General features: G+C 35.3%; 1 protein-coding gene across 3 annotated transcripts in view; it reads left to right on the plus strand.

Annotated features, from left to right (window-relative positions):
* The window catches only part of SPATA6 (spermatogenesis associated 6), a 150,589-nt gene that overhangs the window by 60,944 nt on the left and 72,550 nt on the right, over positions 1-17,095 (plus strand). For all 3 annotated transcript variants that reach the window (XM_058717451.1, XM_058717448.1, XM_058717447.1), the window contains exons 6-8: positions 1,975-2,055; positions 6,550-6,843; positions 11,883-11,970. In XM_058717451.1, coding sequence (XP_058573434.1) covers positions 1,975-2,055; positions 6,550-6,843; positions 11,883-11,970 — 463 coding nt within the window. The remainder of the gene's footprint in view (positions 1-1,974; positions 2,056-6,549; positions 6,844-11,882; positions 11,971-17,095) is intronic.

Below are 17,095 nucleotides of genomic sequence, written 5' to 3' on the forward strand. Positions count from 1 at the left end.
GATTCTGTGTCTCCTTCCCTCTGTGTCCCTCCCCTGCTCACACTCTGTCTCTCTCTCTCTCAAAAATAAATAAAAACATTAAAAATGAAATAAGGGGCGCCTGGGTGGCTCAGTTGGTTAAGTGTCTGACTTTGGCTCAGGTCGTGATCTCACCATTTGTGAGTTTGAGCCCTGTGTCGTGCTCCATGCTGATAGCTGAGAGCCTGGAGCCTGCTTCTGACTCTGTGTCTCCTCTCTCTGCCCCTTCCCCGCTCGCTCTGTCTCTCTTTCTCTCTCTCTCTCTCAAAAATAAACAAACATTTAAAAATTTTTTAAAAAATGAAATAAAATATGTCCACAAATGTTTGATATTCCTCTGCTGAAAAGGAAGTCTAACTCCTTTGTCCTTGAGTGTGGGCTGTACTTCAGGGCTGTAATGAATACAATGAGATAGATGTGACAGTGTTAGACTTAGGTGAGTAAGTCATAATAACGATTGTGGCTTTCTCCTTGCTTTGCTTTGGGAGAACTTAGCTGCCGTGTCATGAAGACACTCAGGATGTTTATGTGTTGAGGAGCTGAGTCCTCTTGCTAAAAACTAGAAAAGAACTGAGGCCTCCAGCCAACAGCCATGTGAATGAGCCTTCTTAGGAAGCAGACCTCTTGCCCCCGGTAAACCTTCAGATAACGGCAGCCCAAACATCTTGACTGCAATCTCATGAGAGATTTTGAGCCAAGAACCACCCAGTTCAGCTTCTGCCAGATTCCTGACCCATAGAAAGTATGTGAAATAATAAGCACGTACATTCGTTATAAACTACTAAGTAATCTGCTGTATAGCAATAGATAACTAATAAATAGGCATGGTGGGCATCATTAATAAAAGTGGATTGCAGAAAAACAATCATTTGGTTAATTATCAGGCAACTCATATTTACCTTTTCTGTAATGTGTGATGTTTGAAATTCTCAAGTTAGTAGGTCAAAGGCTGGGTTTGTAGAGGACGAATATCTGACTTCTACATTAGAATGAAGTTGCACTGGGCATACACAATATCTTTTCATGTTTTGGTGAATGTGTGATTTGTGTGCTTCCAAATATTTTGGCAGGTGCTTTGTGACTGTTCCTTTGAATTTTACCATTTGTCTCCACTTATTTCAAAACAGCGTTAAAGCTGATGTTTGAAATGTTGCGAGCAATAGAAGCCAGATTCATTCATAGATCTGAATGTAACTCATACATTAAGGGAAGAAATGTTGGCGGAATTGGTAGAGACTTATCTCTCTTCTGTTTCAAGAACTGCATATCTACAAGGTGTAATTTTTTTTAACATGAGAGTGTCCAACGTATTTTTTTAAGTTTATTTATTTTGGAAAAGAGACAGAGAGAGCGCACAAGCAGGAGGAGGAGGAGGGAGGGGCAGAGAGATAGAGGAGAGGGAGAATCCCAAGCATTGCAAGCTAATAGCGCAGAGCCCCAGTGCAGAGCCCCAGTGCGGGGCTGGATCTCACGAACAATGAGGTCACGACCTGAACCGAAATCAAGAGTCAGATGCTTAACCAACTAACCCACCTAAGTGCCACCAAAGTACTTCTTGATTGTGTAGTTAAGTAAGTTAATTTGTAAAAGTAAAAAGAGCTCAAATCCATTAAGTGTTTTTATATATTTCTGACTTTAGTATTATTGTATCATAGTTTAAAAATCTTAGAATAATTTGACAGGGAAATACTGGAAAATGGAAAAAGCATTATGTTTTACATAAAGGTAATATAATCACTTGTAAGGGAATCATCAGCAATGAAACTGTTACTTGCTAACATTTAGCATCACTGTGTTGTCTTTACTTTTAGTAGGAAGGTCAAACTAACAAATGAAGCGGCTAAGTCTTGATAAGTGTTTGTTACTTCAGGTCATGGTTTTATCACTAATAGTTCTATTTTTTCAGAAATTGAAATAATTAATAATACCTTTTATTATTATTATTTTTTTACTCAGGGAATTGCTCCAAAGCTGGAATTTTCTACGACCTCAGTGATAACTGAATGTCTGATAAGCTCGAGGAAGTGCCGCACTCAGGTTCAAATCTTTTATTTATTTATTTATTTATAAAATTTTTTAAAATGTTTATTCATTTCTCTTGAGAGACAGAGAGAGACAAAGTGTGAGCAGGGGAGGGCCAGAGAGAGAGAGAGAGACACAGAATACAAAGCAGGCTCTGGGCTCCGCCAAGCTGTCAGCACAGAGCCTGACGCGGGGCTCGAACTCACAAACCGTGAGATCATGACCTGAGCCGAAGTCGGACACTTAACCCACTGAGCCACCCAGGCGCCCTTCAAATCATTTATTTAAATTATTTAATGGTTTAACTTATTTGTTGATAGTTATGGGCATTTGGAGAGAATTATGCTTTTATTTTGACCGTAGCTCATTTCATTTTTTTGGGTCAATCTGGAGTGTAAGCAAAACAATTATCAAAGGTATTTAGCAGTTCATTTGCATCTTAAATGTGAGAGTGAAGAGTTTGGTACACATGATAGGTGGTGCCACGATGCAATTATTATTTGTAATGCCATGGGCCTTTTTTTTTTTTTAATGCAAAGAAATCAGTCTGCCCGAAAGATGTTGAGATCAAGAAGCCTTACAGAGAGCTAGATGGGAGGCTTCTATAAATCTTATAGGAGTTACAGATGACTGCAAAAAGTTCAGAGGATTCTTTTTAGCAAATGTGACCAGAGGTTTTCATGCGGGGATATTGGTGTTTAGTAAGTATGGTTTCCTGAGTCTCTCCCATTCCTTAAATGATTCTTGCTCAGTTTGGTGGCCACACTGATGGTATCAGACTAAGGGAAGCTTGGACACTTCAACCTAAGTACCTTGTATATTTGTAAAAACTGCCTTTAGTCAACTAAGTTATATGGACCTGGTATTTCATTCCAGTCTAACTTTACACTGAGTCCCCGAGATCATCTTACTGCCTTGTCCACAAATTATCTAATAATGTCTAGGCATCACTCATATGCAGTTGCATTATGATTAGGTAACAATGAACAGCCTGTGATGGATGAGGAGCCAGGAGCATATAAAGCCCTGAGGATCCAAACGAGGCAGGACTGGGCTCATGGTGGCAAGAGCGGAGTGTTAATTTACTGTACTCTCAGTTTTAGAGTAAATTTGCTAAGGATGATAACTGTGACGTAAGCTAAGAAGGTAAAGCATGGTTTATATGAAATTATTAAGGGGATCATTCTTACGTTGTTTGACAAGATACATAGTATGGCTATAGTTATTTGTCTTTGAAATGCAAGCTGAAATGCAGCTAGTAGAGATCTAACAACCTCTGCTTGCCAGATGCAGAGACGTTACTGACTTGTTTTGAGATATGTACTGTGCATTTTTGTAAATTGTTAAAAATGTCTTACCCGGACTCAGACAAATTTTTTCTCTCCTCATCGGGGTCTGCCCTTCTGGTGGGTGGGTACAAAAGTATGAAGTAGAGCATATGCTCAGAAAGGTACACACGTTCGAAGTGCACAGCTTGGTGAAGAGTCCTTTCTAAATGTAAAATTATCCCCCCATTAGGACTTTCATCAGACTTAGGAATTAACGTTTTCCTCCGTGAAGTTTTTTAACTTGCCATTTTTTAACTTGCTATTTTTTTAACTTGCTATTTCAATGTTTGTCATTTGTTATTTATTGAACAGATATAATAGGATAGGCTTCAGTGTCAGACATTGTTTAAGAAAATATGCCTCAGAATCAGATCTGGGTTCAAGTTCCTCATTAGGCTGCCTTAAATATTAAATTAGAGAATATATGCAGTGTGTCTGGCACATATAACTAATTAATTTGGTGACTGCTACTGAAGTTTTTTTTAAAGATAATTGGGAGGGAAGACAATAGATAAAATACAAGATAGAAAACATTGTCTGGTAGGCACAACAGAGTCTATACTTACACATTAAAATTTTGAATGTTATCAGCCAGAATTTTAATCTTACTTGCCCTTATTTGAAAATGTGATAAATCTACTTTTAAAAAACTGAATATTGGTTAAAGTTAAAATTTTAATGGCTGTAAAGCAGCATTTTCAGGTTCAAACATAAGAATAAGACAAACCATTTTGGTTTTTAAGAGAGAATGAGTGAAAGAAACTATAAAATTATTTAAGTGTACAAATACTTGTAATGATCTCTATTCCTTTTGGCACATTATTTTCAAATTGATGTTTTGTCACCAGTTGAATGGATTGAAAAAATTAAGCATATTATTGTGAATTTCTGAAATAAAACTAGTTTTCTACTTACACTTTTTACTTACTAAAGGTAGACTTTATTATGAATTAGTTAAATGTCAGTAGTAGTTTTATTAATATGTGTGTTAGTCTGCTATATCAGGTAGGTTTTGCTGTGTACAAAGCAACGCTAACTTGTTGGCTTAAAATAAAATGTTTCTCACAGTTCTGTGTATTGGTTGAGTGGTTCTTTTGGTTTGAACTGGCAAGGCTGGGGCTGACTGATCTAGGATAGCTTCACTCTGTCTGGCAGTTGGCTGAGTTTCTGGTCTGGGAAGGACTTTATATTCCTGGTAATTGGCTTGATTTTAGCCGGAATGGTGGCCACAATACTTTCGTCTTCTAGTAGCCTAATTTTGGCTCATTCACATGGAGGCAGGATGGTTGTCAAAAAGGAGTAAAAGACTTTAGCACTTTTCAAGACTCTCCTTATGTCACATGCTATTACCCTGTTGGTCAGAGGGACCCACTGTGTTAACAGCATATAACAACCACTATTTTCAGCTCTACTGGGAAGGAACAGGATGCATTAAGGATTGGATAGAGTTAGACAGCATGTATCTGTACTAGATATATCTTAGTTTATAACTTCCTCTGCTAGTATTCAACATTCGAAAACTGTAACCAAGAAAGATGAGGTTAGTTATTTTAGATTTGGTATAATCAAAGCAACTTTATAGCACTGTTGAAAGAGATGATTATGGTTCATCTGTGTCTGGAGGTAAGAGATATTAAAAATGTGTGAAGATTTGAAGAAAAGAGTCCAGGGAGTGAGGAGGTGATGAGGGCAAGTAGCAGATTCAGCGAGAATAAAAGAAGTACCACAAGGAAAAGTAGTTTTGGTCAGCAAGGGATTTCAGAGTTTGGAATGCAGTGGATCTGCACAATGATGAAATCTAAGATGAGGTGAGTAAAAGTAATTAAAGCTGAGAAACAGAAGTCTGAGTCCAAGGTCTTGGAAATCTTCACTGCTTGAACATTTTACTAAACCTCAAAGGTCCTTGCCTGTGCTAACATTCCTGCTTCTGTGCATCAGTGTGATGTCATAGAGATGGATGAAATGTGATAAGGTGGAAAAATTCTGAATGACTTGTTGAAGTCATTGAACAAGGTGGGAGAAGGTGGGAGCATATTAATAGCTGCAGAAGGAAGATGAAGAAATAATCGGATGGTGCTGGTTTGTATGAAACCTATGGGCTTATTTTTCCAACTGGAAAAATACATTTTTTTCCTGTTTACTTTTTAAAAATATTTGACTCTTCCCTTCTATGTCACATTTGTATTTTATTAGAATAAATACCCTTAACGAGCAGGGAAGGGAGGGGTTGAGAAAGTAGAGAGGGAGGTAGGATTGATAGGTTTTTAAAATGATTAAAGTTAGAAATACAAAGATTCTCTCACTGTCCATTTTCTCTAATATTGGAAATCTTATAATTCTAGATGATGAGTCAAGAGGTCTTATGTTATTTACTAGTAATCCAAATTTTAAGGCACTTATAAGGCAGGGACTAAATGAAATGTTATCCTAATAACACAAAAAAAGTTTGGAAATATAACATTTGTTTTTAAAAACTCAGACTGCTAACCAATTTTACTAGCAGAATACTAGTCATTAACATTTGTATGTGTCTTTCATGTCTTCTTACATTTATAAAAATATGGAATCAGAATTAAGATGGAATGACTATTGGTCATTAAATTGTAAAATTTTGGTTTGAAAGAGATCTTAAAATACTAATCATCTTGTATAATCCAAACAATACATTTCATGAAAACATGTATAAAGCTCTTTTTCAGATGTTTACATTACATGTATGTATATAATCATAGCAGTATAAGTGAAACTTATTTTATGTTTTCTCCATAAAGATGTCATAAGCAACTAATTAGCCATGCATATTTGTAACATTACTAAAGAGAGTCCTCTTAAACTATATAGTCAGTTACTTGGATACTTCTAATTATAAATGATAAACCAATGTTTACATTCATTTTTTAATATACTGAAAACTAATTTTTCTGACCTTGTTTCTTAGATTTTTCAAATGATTAAATATTGGACTTGTTAGACTTAATACCATATACTTTATTAACTACTAGACAAAGAGTTATCTAGGATAGATAGGAAAGACTAATCTAGTTGGCTTTGATAGATTTTATGTGCTTTAAATTAATTAAAAAATTTTTTTCCTACCTGTAGTTTATATATAGATAGATATATCTACATATATATCTACATATGTCTTCTGCCTAAGTTAACTTTTATTTTGTATGTTTAGGATAAATTTATTTACCATACGGCTCCAGTTGAAAAATCACACGGCAGACTGCAAAGCAGAACATCAAGATCACAGAAGAAAAAATCCAAGTCACCTGAGAGAAATAAATATTGCATGAATGCAAAAAACTACGAACAGCCTACAATTTCTTCAAAATCACACTCTCCATCTCCCTACACAAAAAGACGCATGTGTGAGCTATCTGAAGACACCAGGCGGCGGCTGGCCCATTTAAATCTGGGACCCTATGAATTCAAAAAAGAAACAGATAAACCTCCATTTGTGATTAGACATGTATGTGTTCTCTTAAACATTTCCATTGGAAACTGATCTAATCTATTCTTTCACTAAAATATTATTCTTGAAACTTCTTTCACTTCTACCTTCTATTAATAATTTTTTTTTCCTGAACTGTTAGCCTAGCAATCTAAAATGGAAAATTAGCTTAGAGTAAAAGAACATTCTTTTGTCAGTCTTTAAACCTGACAGAGATCAAGTTCCATTATGAATGCCATGTTAAGTCTTTTAAGTACCCATTTCCTTTCTTCTTATACACTGGACAGTGTAATAACTCTACAAATTGAACTTAGATATAATTGACATTAGGACTAAAATGGCAGAGGAGGGTGTTAAAAGAGGACCAACTTTCCTTTATGAAAAAAGAAGACTCCCTTTTTCTAGCCTTTTTGAAAATTATAATGGCAAGTAAGTTCCCTTTGATATTATGTCCCTTGGATAAACCTTATATAATGGATCTTTGAAGCACATCATTATTTGATGAGGATGGGAAGGCCTTTGAAAGTGAAGAGAGTTAACTTAGGGTTGTATAGTTCTAATCTTTCCACACAGAAGCCTTTTGATATGGTTTAAGCTTAGAACTTGTGTTCATGTGATAGTTAAGTAGACTTTGGCTAATTTTAAGAGTCTGTAATATTTCAGAATATGTAATAAAGGACCTTCTTAGAATTCTCATAGTTTCTTGAATTTTTGCAAAGAATTTTTATCTTAAAAGTGTTTCTTTAACAAAGACATACAAATTAATAAAAATTACTCATAAATATATCTAATAATAGTAATGAACATTAAGGTTTAAGTGCCTGTAGAAGCAAAATGCCTTTTGGGATTATATATAAAGTTATCTCTTTTCTTTAAAAATGTTTATTTATTAATTTTTGAGAGAGGGAGAGAAAGAGAGAGCACGAACAGGGAAGGGGCAGAGAGGGAGAGTGAGGGGGAGGAGAGGGAGAATCCCACGCAGTCTCTGCGCTGTCAGCACAAGAGTCTGATACAGGGCTCGGACTCAAGAATCGTGAAGTCATGACCTGAGCCAAAATCAAGAGTTGGACGCTTAACTGTCTGAGCCACCTCAGTGTGCCTAAAGTTATTTCTGACTTTAATTCATTTTTTAAAAATTCTAATATGTAAATATAAATGTAAACATGTAAATATGCTCCTTTGATGGTCTAATGGGTTTTTTAAAAGTACACCACCTGAAAGGTTAGTTTTTTTGTGTGACATCTAAAAAAAAATTAAGTGAATTACATTTAAGCAACATTTCATTCCATTTTTATATTTTGACTATGAATCCTTTATTCTTTTAAACTAATGTAACAGATTAAAAAAAATTTTTTTAATGTTTATATTTATTTTTGAGACAGAGACAGAGCATGAGCAGGGGAGGGACAGAGAGAGAGAGGGAGACACAGAATCCTAAGCAGGCTCCAGGCTCTGAGCTGTCAGCACAGAGCCTGATGTGGGGCTCGAACCCACGAACCGTGAGATTATGACCTGAGCCGAAGTCGGACGCTCAACCAACTGAGCTACCCAGGCGCCCCAATGTAACAGATTTTTTTAATTTTACAATGGTTACTTATAAATGCAAATATTTTATTGAGATGATTGTGATTACATTTGTCTTATTTCTATAGAATTTGTTTATAGGTTCTGGTCACATTTTTTGTTATTTTTTGAACAATATCCAGATAAGATTTATTTGCTTGTTTGATGGCAGTTTAGAAAACCTTTAATTTTATGACTGCTTACAGTTGTAAATTATTTTGAAAAGGATATATTAAATTCTAATCTGAAGGAGGGGCGCCTGAATGGCTCAGTCAGTGAAGTGGCCGACTTCGGCTCAGGTCACGATCTCGCTCTCCGTGAGTTTGAGCCCTGCGTTGGGCTCTGTGCTGACTGCTCAGAGCCTGGAACCTGTTTCAGATTCTGTGTCTCCCTCTCTCTCTGACCCTCCCCCATTCATGCTCTGTCTCTCTCTGTCTCAAAAATAAATAAACGTTAAAAAAATTAAAAAAAAATTCTAATCTGAAGGAATAGTAGCATTTTAATTAAAATGCCTATGTACAAAGATAACCAGTAATATTTATTGGAAGTTAGCCACAAAACAAAATTGTTTAGGGAAATAACTGCTCTTAAAATGCTTATTAAATTATTGTTTTTCACATCAGTGTTCAAAATGGAATAATCCTAATCCTGCTTGGTATAAACTTTAATGTTTTTATTTAAGAGATTTCCCTTGCAGCTTTTCAATAGACAGGGAAAAAAAATGCATGCTTCTACGCCTACAGTTAGAAAATTGCTTACATTATTATATAGGAAACTGGAGTTTTCCAATTGTGTTTGCATAGAGATGTCTCTTTCCCCCCATAACCATTTATGATTTTAAAAGCACTTAACAGGGGTGCCAGGGTGGCTCAGTCAGTTAAGCGTCTGACTTCAGTTCACGTCATGATCTTACAGGTCATGGATTCGAGTCCCACGTGCTGACAGCTCAGAGCCTGGAGCCTGCTTCGGATTCTGTGTCTCCCTCTCTCTCTGCCCCTCCCCTGCTCACACTCTGTCTCTGTCTCTCTCTCTCAAAAATAAATAAAACATTAAAGTAAATAAATAAAAGCATTTAACAAATTGATAACATTTTAATTTCATACATGCACATGTAAAAAGTTAATACTTTTGGGAAAGACATTCTAGTTTTACATACATTGTGTGAAAAATAGTCATAAAGAGTAAGGGGCAGTTTCAAGAAAGCAACTAACACGCTCCCAAACTAACTGGCACAACCATTCCAGAAAAGTTAAATGGAATTATTTTCTTTTTCATTTATACAGAATAGGATCTTTTTTTTTCTGTTGTGGTCAAATACTTGTAACATAAAATTTACCATTTCAACCATTTTAAAGTATATAATTCAGTGGCATTAAATGCATTCATATTGTGCAACTGTCACTACTATCTAGTTCCAGAACTTTTTCATCATCCCAAACAGAAACCCTGTACTCATTAAGTATTCACTCACCATTTCTCCCTTTCCTCAGCCCCTGGCAGCCATTAATCTACTTTCTATCAGGAAGTGGATTTTCCTCTTCTGTCATTTCACCTAAGTGGAATCCTACAAAGTGTAGACTTTTCTGTCTGGCTTTTTCCATTTAGCACAGTGTTTTCTTTCATTCATGGTATAGCATGTATCAGTACTTGATCCTTTTTTGGTTGACTAATATTTCATCATATGGACATATACCGCATTTTGTTTATCCGGTCATCTGTTGATGGATGGGCTTTTTTCACCTTTGGGTTATGTGCGTAGTGCTTCTATGCATGTTAATACACAAGTTTCAATTTGAGTACCTGTTTTAGTGCCTATTGTTTTAATACCTAGGAGTGGAATTGCTGGGTCACATGGTATGTGCTATGCATGTTTCTAACTTGTTGAGAAATTGTCAAACTGTTTTCCACAGTGGCAGTCCCATTTTACATTGTTCCCAGCAGTGTTTCAGGCTTTATCCACCTTCTCACTAACACTTATTATTTTGTTTTGTTTTCTTTTTATTATAGCCATCCTAGGGGGTGTGGAGTGGTCTCTCATTGTGGGGTTTTTTTTTTCTCATTGTGGTTTTGATTTGCATTTCCTAATAAGTAATGATCTTGAGCATCTTTTCATGTGCTTGTTAGGCATTTCTGTATTTCCTTTTGGAGAAACATTCATTCAGGTCCTTTGTCCATTTTTAATTGGGTTTTTCTTTTTGTTGTTGAATTGTAAATTTTCTTTATATATTAGGATTCTAGATACTTATATAATTTATAAATATTTGTCTTTTCACTCTCCTTTTTAAAAATTTATTTTTTTTAAATTATGGTAAAATATACACAATATAAAATTTACTATTTTAATCATTTTTAAGTGATTAAGTGAAACTGTATTCCTATCTTAACATATATTCCTTAGTTTGTGGAAAAGATTTGGGAAGCACCATAGTTAAAACTCAAGTATAACTCAGTGGTGTTTAGTACGTTTATATCATGAAGTAGTATCTTTCACTATGATTTTGATTTGCATTTCCCTAATGATTAGTGATATCGAACATTTTTTCTTGTGTTTATTGGTCATTTGTATATCTTTTGGAGAAATGTGTATTTAAGTTCTCTGCTCACTTTTTAGTTGAGGGTTTTTTTTTTAAGTTGTAGAAGTTTCTTCATATATTTTGGATATTAATGCCTTAATAGATAATTATTTGCAAGTTATTTTTATTCCAAGGATTGCTTTTCACTCTCTTAATATCATCCTTTTAATGTACTAAGTTTTTAATTTTGATGAATAGAGCTATCTTTTTTATTATTTACATCACTCTGACTTTTTTATTCTTCATTAGAAAACATGCTTGTTTTTTTTTTTTTAATGTTTATTTATTTTTGAGACAGAGAGAGAGTGCAAGTGGGGGAGGGGCAGAGAGAGAGGGAGACACAGAATCTGAAACAGGCTCCAGGCTCTGAGTGGTCAGCACAGAGCCCGACACGGTGCTCGAACCCATGGACTGTGAGATCATGACCTGAGCCGAAGTCAGACGCTCAACTGACTGAGCCACCCAGGCGCCCCAACTGTTATTAACTGTAGGCTATGAAGCACTCCGCATGCTGGGCTCTGAACACAGCCAAATAATGACACTGTTTGGATTCAACATCTATATTAGTAGTAAATGTGGCAAATTTTTAAATGTGGCAAAATAGATTCCTCTTTTTGTAACTTTGTAATGGAAAGCCACCTACACGATGGGGTAGTGGACATTTTAACTATAAATCTGTTCATTTGAAAGTAGACTCAATATATAATTAGAGATTTCTGAAGTTTAATTTCAATTTTATTTAAACATGAACAGCAAAATACTCAACTAAGCTATGGCTTTGGGATATGCCTGAACCATAATAGGCACTATCACATTAACCTGATGACTAATAGTCTATGTACTTGAGTTGATTTTCTGGTACCATGAGACTGGAAGAACACTTAAGTTCTTTTTGACTTTATTAAATCCTTCTTCTTCTAGGTTGACCCTCCAAGTCCCAGGGCTGATGCTTTATTTGGTTCTTCCGGCAGAGACTGTGAAAGAGATGGATGGTCCAGGATGCACAATGGTGAGCTAAAAGTTATTTCTCTTCATTGCTTTACTTGCCTTGGCTACAGTCAAGCCTTTAACTTGACATCAGTGAACTAAAATAGAATCTCTGCTGTATTATTAGGTAGTAAGGCATATGCTACTTTTTTTTACAACTTGTGGGACACCCATATAGGTACTTTAAAAATAATAGAATTTTTGTGCTGCTATAAACTACAGAGTAGCATATTAAAGACTAATACCTTTTAGTGGAAAAAAAAACAACTTGATTTTGTTTTGCTCAACAATTTCTAAAATTATTTGACTGTGGAACTATTTTCCTACCTTAACATATACCCCTTAGTTTGTAGAAAAGATTTGGGAAGCACCATAGTAAAAAGTTCAAGGTTATGGGTTTTAGACATAAAATTACACATATATTTGACTACTTGCTCTGTCACTTATTTATAGATTGGAGATTCTTGAACAAATCATTTTAACTACTTTGATAATCAGTATATTAAAGAATGAAGAGGGACGCCTGGGTGGCTCAGTCGGTTAAGCATCTGACTTTGGCTCAGGTCATGATCTCACGGTTTGTGGGTTTGAGCCCTGCATTGGGCTGCATGCTGACAGCTCAGAGCCTGGAGCCTGCTTCAGAATCTGTGTCTCCCTTTCTCTTTGCCCCTCCCTGGCTCATGCTGTGTCTCTCTGTCTCTCCCAAAAATAAATAAATAAAAACATTTAAAAAAAAAAAAAAAAAAGACTGAAGATAACACAGTAAATGTGACCATGTAAAATGCCCTAGCACACAGGCCTTAGTAAATTTCAGCTGTCAATATAATAATTATTTATTATTATATTTATGAAGAGATAATGTCTTTTATGCTTAATTTATAAGAATCTTTTTTGTAGGCCCTGGTTCTAAGGGTTAGATAAATTACTACTTAAGTTCAATGTGATAAGGAAGATGACTTTTAGGAAGAAGATTAAATAGTATTTTATAATTAGGGATATTTGAGTGTCATATCTATAGTCATTGATTAGTCGGTCAGCAACATTCCCCAGCAGCCTTTAAGTGAATTCAGTACACACTGAGAAAGGCATAGAAAAAGAAAAATGAGACAGAGTGAAAAAAAACCACAATCATAACTTATAGTGAGCTCCCATCTCTTTCTGTTTCTAAACTGTAGTGTATAATCTCTCTCTCTCTTTTTCTCTTTTTAATGTTGAAATGAAACATTCTTCTCTGAGAACATGCAGAATTTGTGCTCATTTATTTAGCTTTTTTAGCGTTAACAGGGAGATAGATGTGGTAATCAATAAGTCTTTTATTACCATGGTAGCAGATTATATGAAATTAGGAACAGATGTTATACTTTGTTTCCCCTCTTGGAAGAAATTTATGGCCATGGAAAATAAGGTTTAAGAAAATCGAAAATAACTCCAATGTAGATGTTTCTTTGGAAGATGTTTTTAGAATGCACCGAAGCGTCTGATGTCTCTTGACAATTATAATATATTTGCCAGCAGAACTGTTAAAGTTTCAGTAACTTTTGATCGACGCAGCCAGCTACCTATGTGAAGTACAATCAGAGAGGTCATTAGTGAGGTCCACATTTTTTCTTTTAACTTTCTATTTAGACATAATTTCAGACTTAAAGAAAAGTTGAAATAGTATAGAGGATCCCCATTATACCTTTCAGAATCCTCAAATGCTAATATTTGCTTTCCCTCTTCCTCTCTATCTCCTTCCCCTTCCTGCCTCTATATCTGTATGTATGTTTGTGTATTAACTTTCTTTTGATAAGTACATTGCTATGGACAGAATTGTGTCCCTCCAAGATTTTTATGCTGAAACTCTAACCCTAAATGTGCTGGTATTTGGAGATGGGGCCTTTGGAAGGTAATTACATTTAGATAAGGTTAGGAGGTTGGGGCTCTCATGATAGGATCAATGCCCTTATAAGAAGAGAAACCAGAGATCTTGCTTTTTCTCTCTGCCTTGTGAGGACACAGGCAATAGGTAGATGGCTACCTTCAAGCCAGAGCCAGAGCTCTTCCTGGAACCTGACTGCACTGGCACCTGGATTTCAGACTTCCAGCCTCCAGAACTGAGAGATAGATGTCTGTTGTGTAATCCCTTTGGTCTGTGGCATTTTGTTATGGCAGCCAGAGGAGACTTATGTGATGTAATTATGAAAAACAGAAAATTAACAGTGATATAATAATAATAATAATAATAATAATAATAATAATAATAATAGGCTAATCTATAAACCTAAATCACATTTGGCCACTTATGCTATATCTTTATAGCAAAAGAAATTCCACATCACGCATGGCCTTATGTTGCCGTGTGTCTTTAGTTGTCTTTAAAATGGATCAGTTCTTTAATCTTTCTTTGTGTTTGACATTGATAATTTTGAAGAGTTCAGGACAGTTATTTGATAGAATGTCTCTCAATTTGGGTTTGTTTGATTTTTCCTCATGATTAGATTTAGGTTATTCATTCCCCCGAGAATACAACAGAAGCGATGCGTGCAACGTGCCAGAAGTATGTCACATTGCTTTGTTACTGGTGATATTCATTTGCTCACTTAATTAAGATGGGGTCTGCTAGATTTCTCTGTCACAAAGGTGCTATTTCTTCTCTTTGTAATTAATGGGGAGATACTCTGAGACTATTATATCCTGTTACTCCTCAACTTTGACCCCTGTAGCATATACTGATGATTCTTGCTTGAAATAATTTATTACTGGAAAGTTTGGCAAACAGTGATTTTTAAAAATTCTATTCTTTGTACATTTATTACTTGTCTTTTAAAGAAAGGGTTTTTCCGTTTCATTTCTCTGCTTTAAAGTCCCTATTCTTTTGACTGCCTTTTTTTCCCCCTTTCTGACAATTGAGTGGTTGTGTTTTGGGGTCTCATCCACTATTTAAACACATGTGGGAATTTCTTATGATAGAGTCTCTTAAGAAAGAGTGAATTTTCACTAATGACTAGTATTACTTTAATGGAAATTCTTAAACATTTTCTTGCCAAATTATCTTGCCTAAAAATTTTTAAGTTTTTATAGGATACCATTTCACCACCATTGACTATTTTAGTCATCATAATAATTGCATGAGGATGAATTTAACTATATTTGATCAAGAAAAATGACAGAGAGGCCTGGACAGGTTAAGTGGCTTATTAAAGAGTTCCAGAACAGCCCTGGTCAGTCTGGGGTCCAGGGCTTCTCACCACAACTTCCTTCCTCCCACCTTCCTACTACTTTCTCTACTTCCACTCAGGTGTTTTGTTTTGTTTTTAAGATACATTTTTCAAGCACATTTTTTCTTTCTTTGGCATTTCCATAGTGGATCATTCTAATTGTAATTTGTGCAGTCCCTTTGAAGAGATGCAACATGTCTTATGCTGCAAGAATGTTTCTAAGCTTTATCCAATCATTGATGTTTTTGAAAAGGAAATTGAAGGCATCATCCTGGTCCCTTTTTTATTTGCTTGGAATTTGAAAAGACGTTAGATTCTGTCTCCTCCTTGGAGGAGACTTCTCTTATTACCTTCATTTGAAGATTCTTTTCTGAGTTTCATTTCTACCTAAAATTGTAATCCTTTATGAGCTTTCACTAATCCCTATGTTTGATGGTTTTTGTTTGTAAAATAAATTGGAAATTACATTCCAAATCCTAATATGTCATAATTTGAATAGATAGCAATAAATGGTAACATTTTACTGTTCTGAGTAAAATAGCATATCATCATCATGTTTATACTTATTAACAAAATATTTTGTTTTGTCTTTAATTACATGTGTGCCTCCTCCTCTCATAGACCAGTGGGCATCTGAACTGTGTCATTTTTGGGAACTCCTTTTTTAGTTTCTTCATCTCTCTATTATTTATTAAACATCTTTAACAGTTTTAGTAAGCTATAACTTATATATCATAAAATTCAGCTGTTTTGAGCACAAAACTGAAGGAGTTTGAATTTGCACCATTGTAAAATCTCCACAATCCATTTTTAGAATATTTTAATCATCCAAAAGAGTTTTCTCATACCCATTGGCAGTAAATGTATATTCCCAACCTGAGTCCCTGGATTGTTTCCACTTTTTGGCTATTATGGAGGATGCTATTTTGAACGTTTGTATTGAAGTCTTTGCATAGATACATTGTTCTATTTCTTTGGAATAGATACCTAGGAATGGAATTGCCAGTTCATCTGGTAAATTTATGTTTAACTTTTTAAGAAATGGCCAACTGTTTTCCAACATGACTGTATCATTTTCCATTCCCACCGGCAGTGTATGATGGTCCAATTTCTCCACATCTTTGACAACACTTGTTATTCCCTTTGTCTCACTGCAATTGTAATTTATATTTAACTAATGGCATTTAATGTTTTCTTCATGTGCTTATTAGGTATTTATTTATCTTTTTTGATGACAATCACCCTTCCAATCACTGATAAGTTTGCTGTTTGCTAAACTTCAGACAAGAAAAAAATAGTGAGGGGGAAAGTCTGAGACTTTTGCTACTGAGACTTCAGACAAAATTAGTAATAAGAAAGATGAGAACATCAGAGGTCAGAGTAAACAGTTTCTGGTCAATGTATCACAAGTGAACCAGAGACAGAAAACACATGTTATGTGTCTTTCCTTTTTAGAAGGTTAGATCCCCTGAGGGATATTAAATGCTGGTTTTATTTTATAAAGCTGGACTTCTTAGCTTTGCTTCCAGTAATAGAGACTGGCATATAGCAAATGCATGGCTGTGTGCTCCATGAAGATTCACAGGAGAGCAGAAGCCAACCTTAGGGTGTTGTGTGGGCACTGGGATAGCAGTAGGGTAATTGCTGATAAAGGACTCCAGGGGCATGCTCTTTGAAGGTTCATAGGTACACATATTTGTCAACAGGAATGTTTTGCAATAGAGTAGCACTAACTACCAGAATGGAGTTCAATTCCTTGAAATTAGGAAAAAGGAAGATGATAGTACCCTTCAACGTAGGATAGTATACAGGTTGCCAAGATAGGAATTGACTCATAGGGAACACATGTTGGCAGTAACCATCAGAATGGGGTTCAAGAATTAAGTTGATAGAAGGAATTAGCTGATAACAGAGTTGCAAGCTCTGCACATGCAGATAAATAAATAA

This window comes from Neofelis nebulosa, chromosome 2, assembly GCF_028018385.1.
Source record: "Neofelis nebulosa isolate mNeoNeb1 chromosome 2, mNeoNeb1.pri, whole genome shotgun sequence".
NCBI classification, from domain to species: Eukaryota; Metazoa; Chordata; class Mammalia; order Carnivora; family Felidae; genus Neofelis; species Neofelis nebulosa.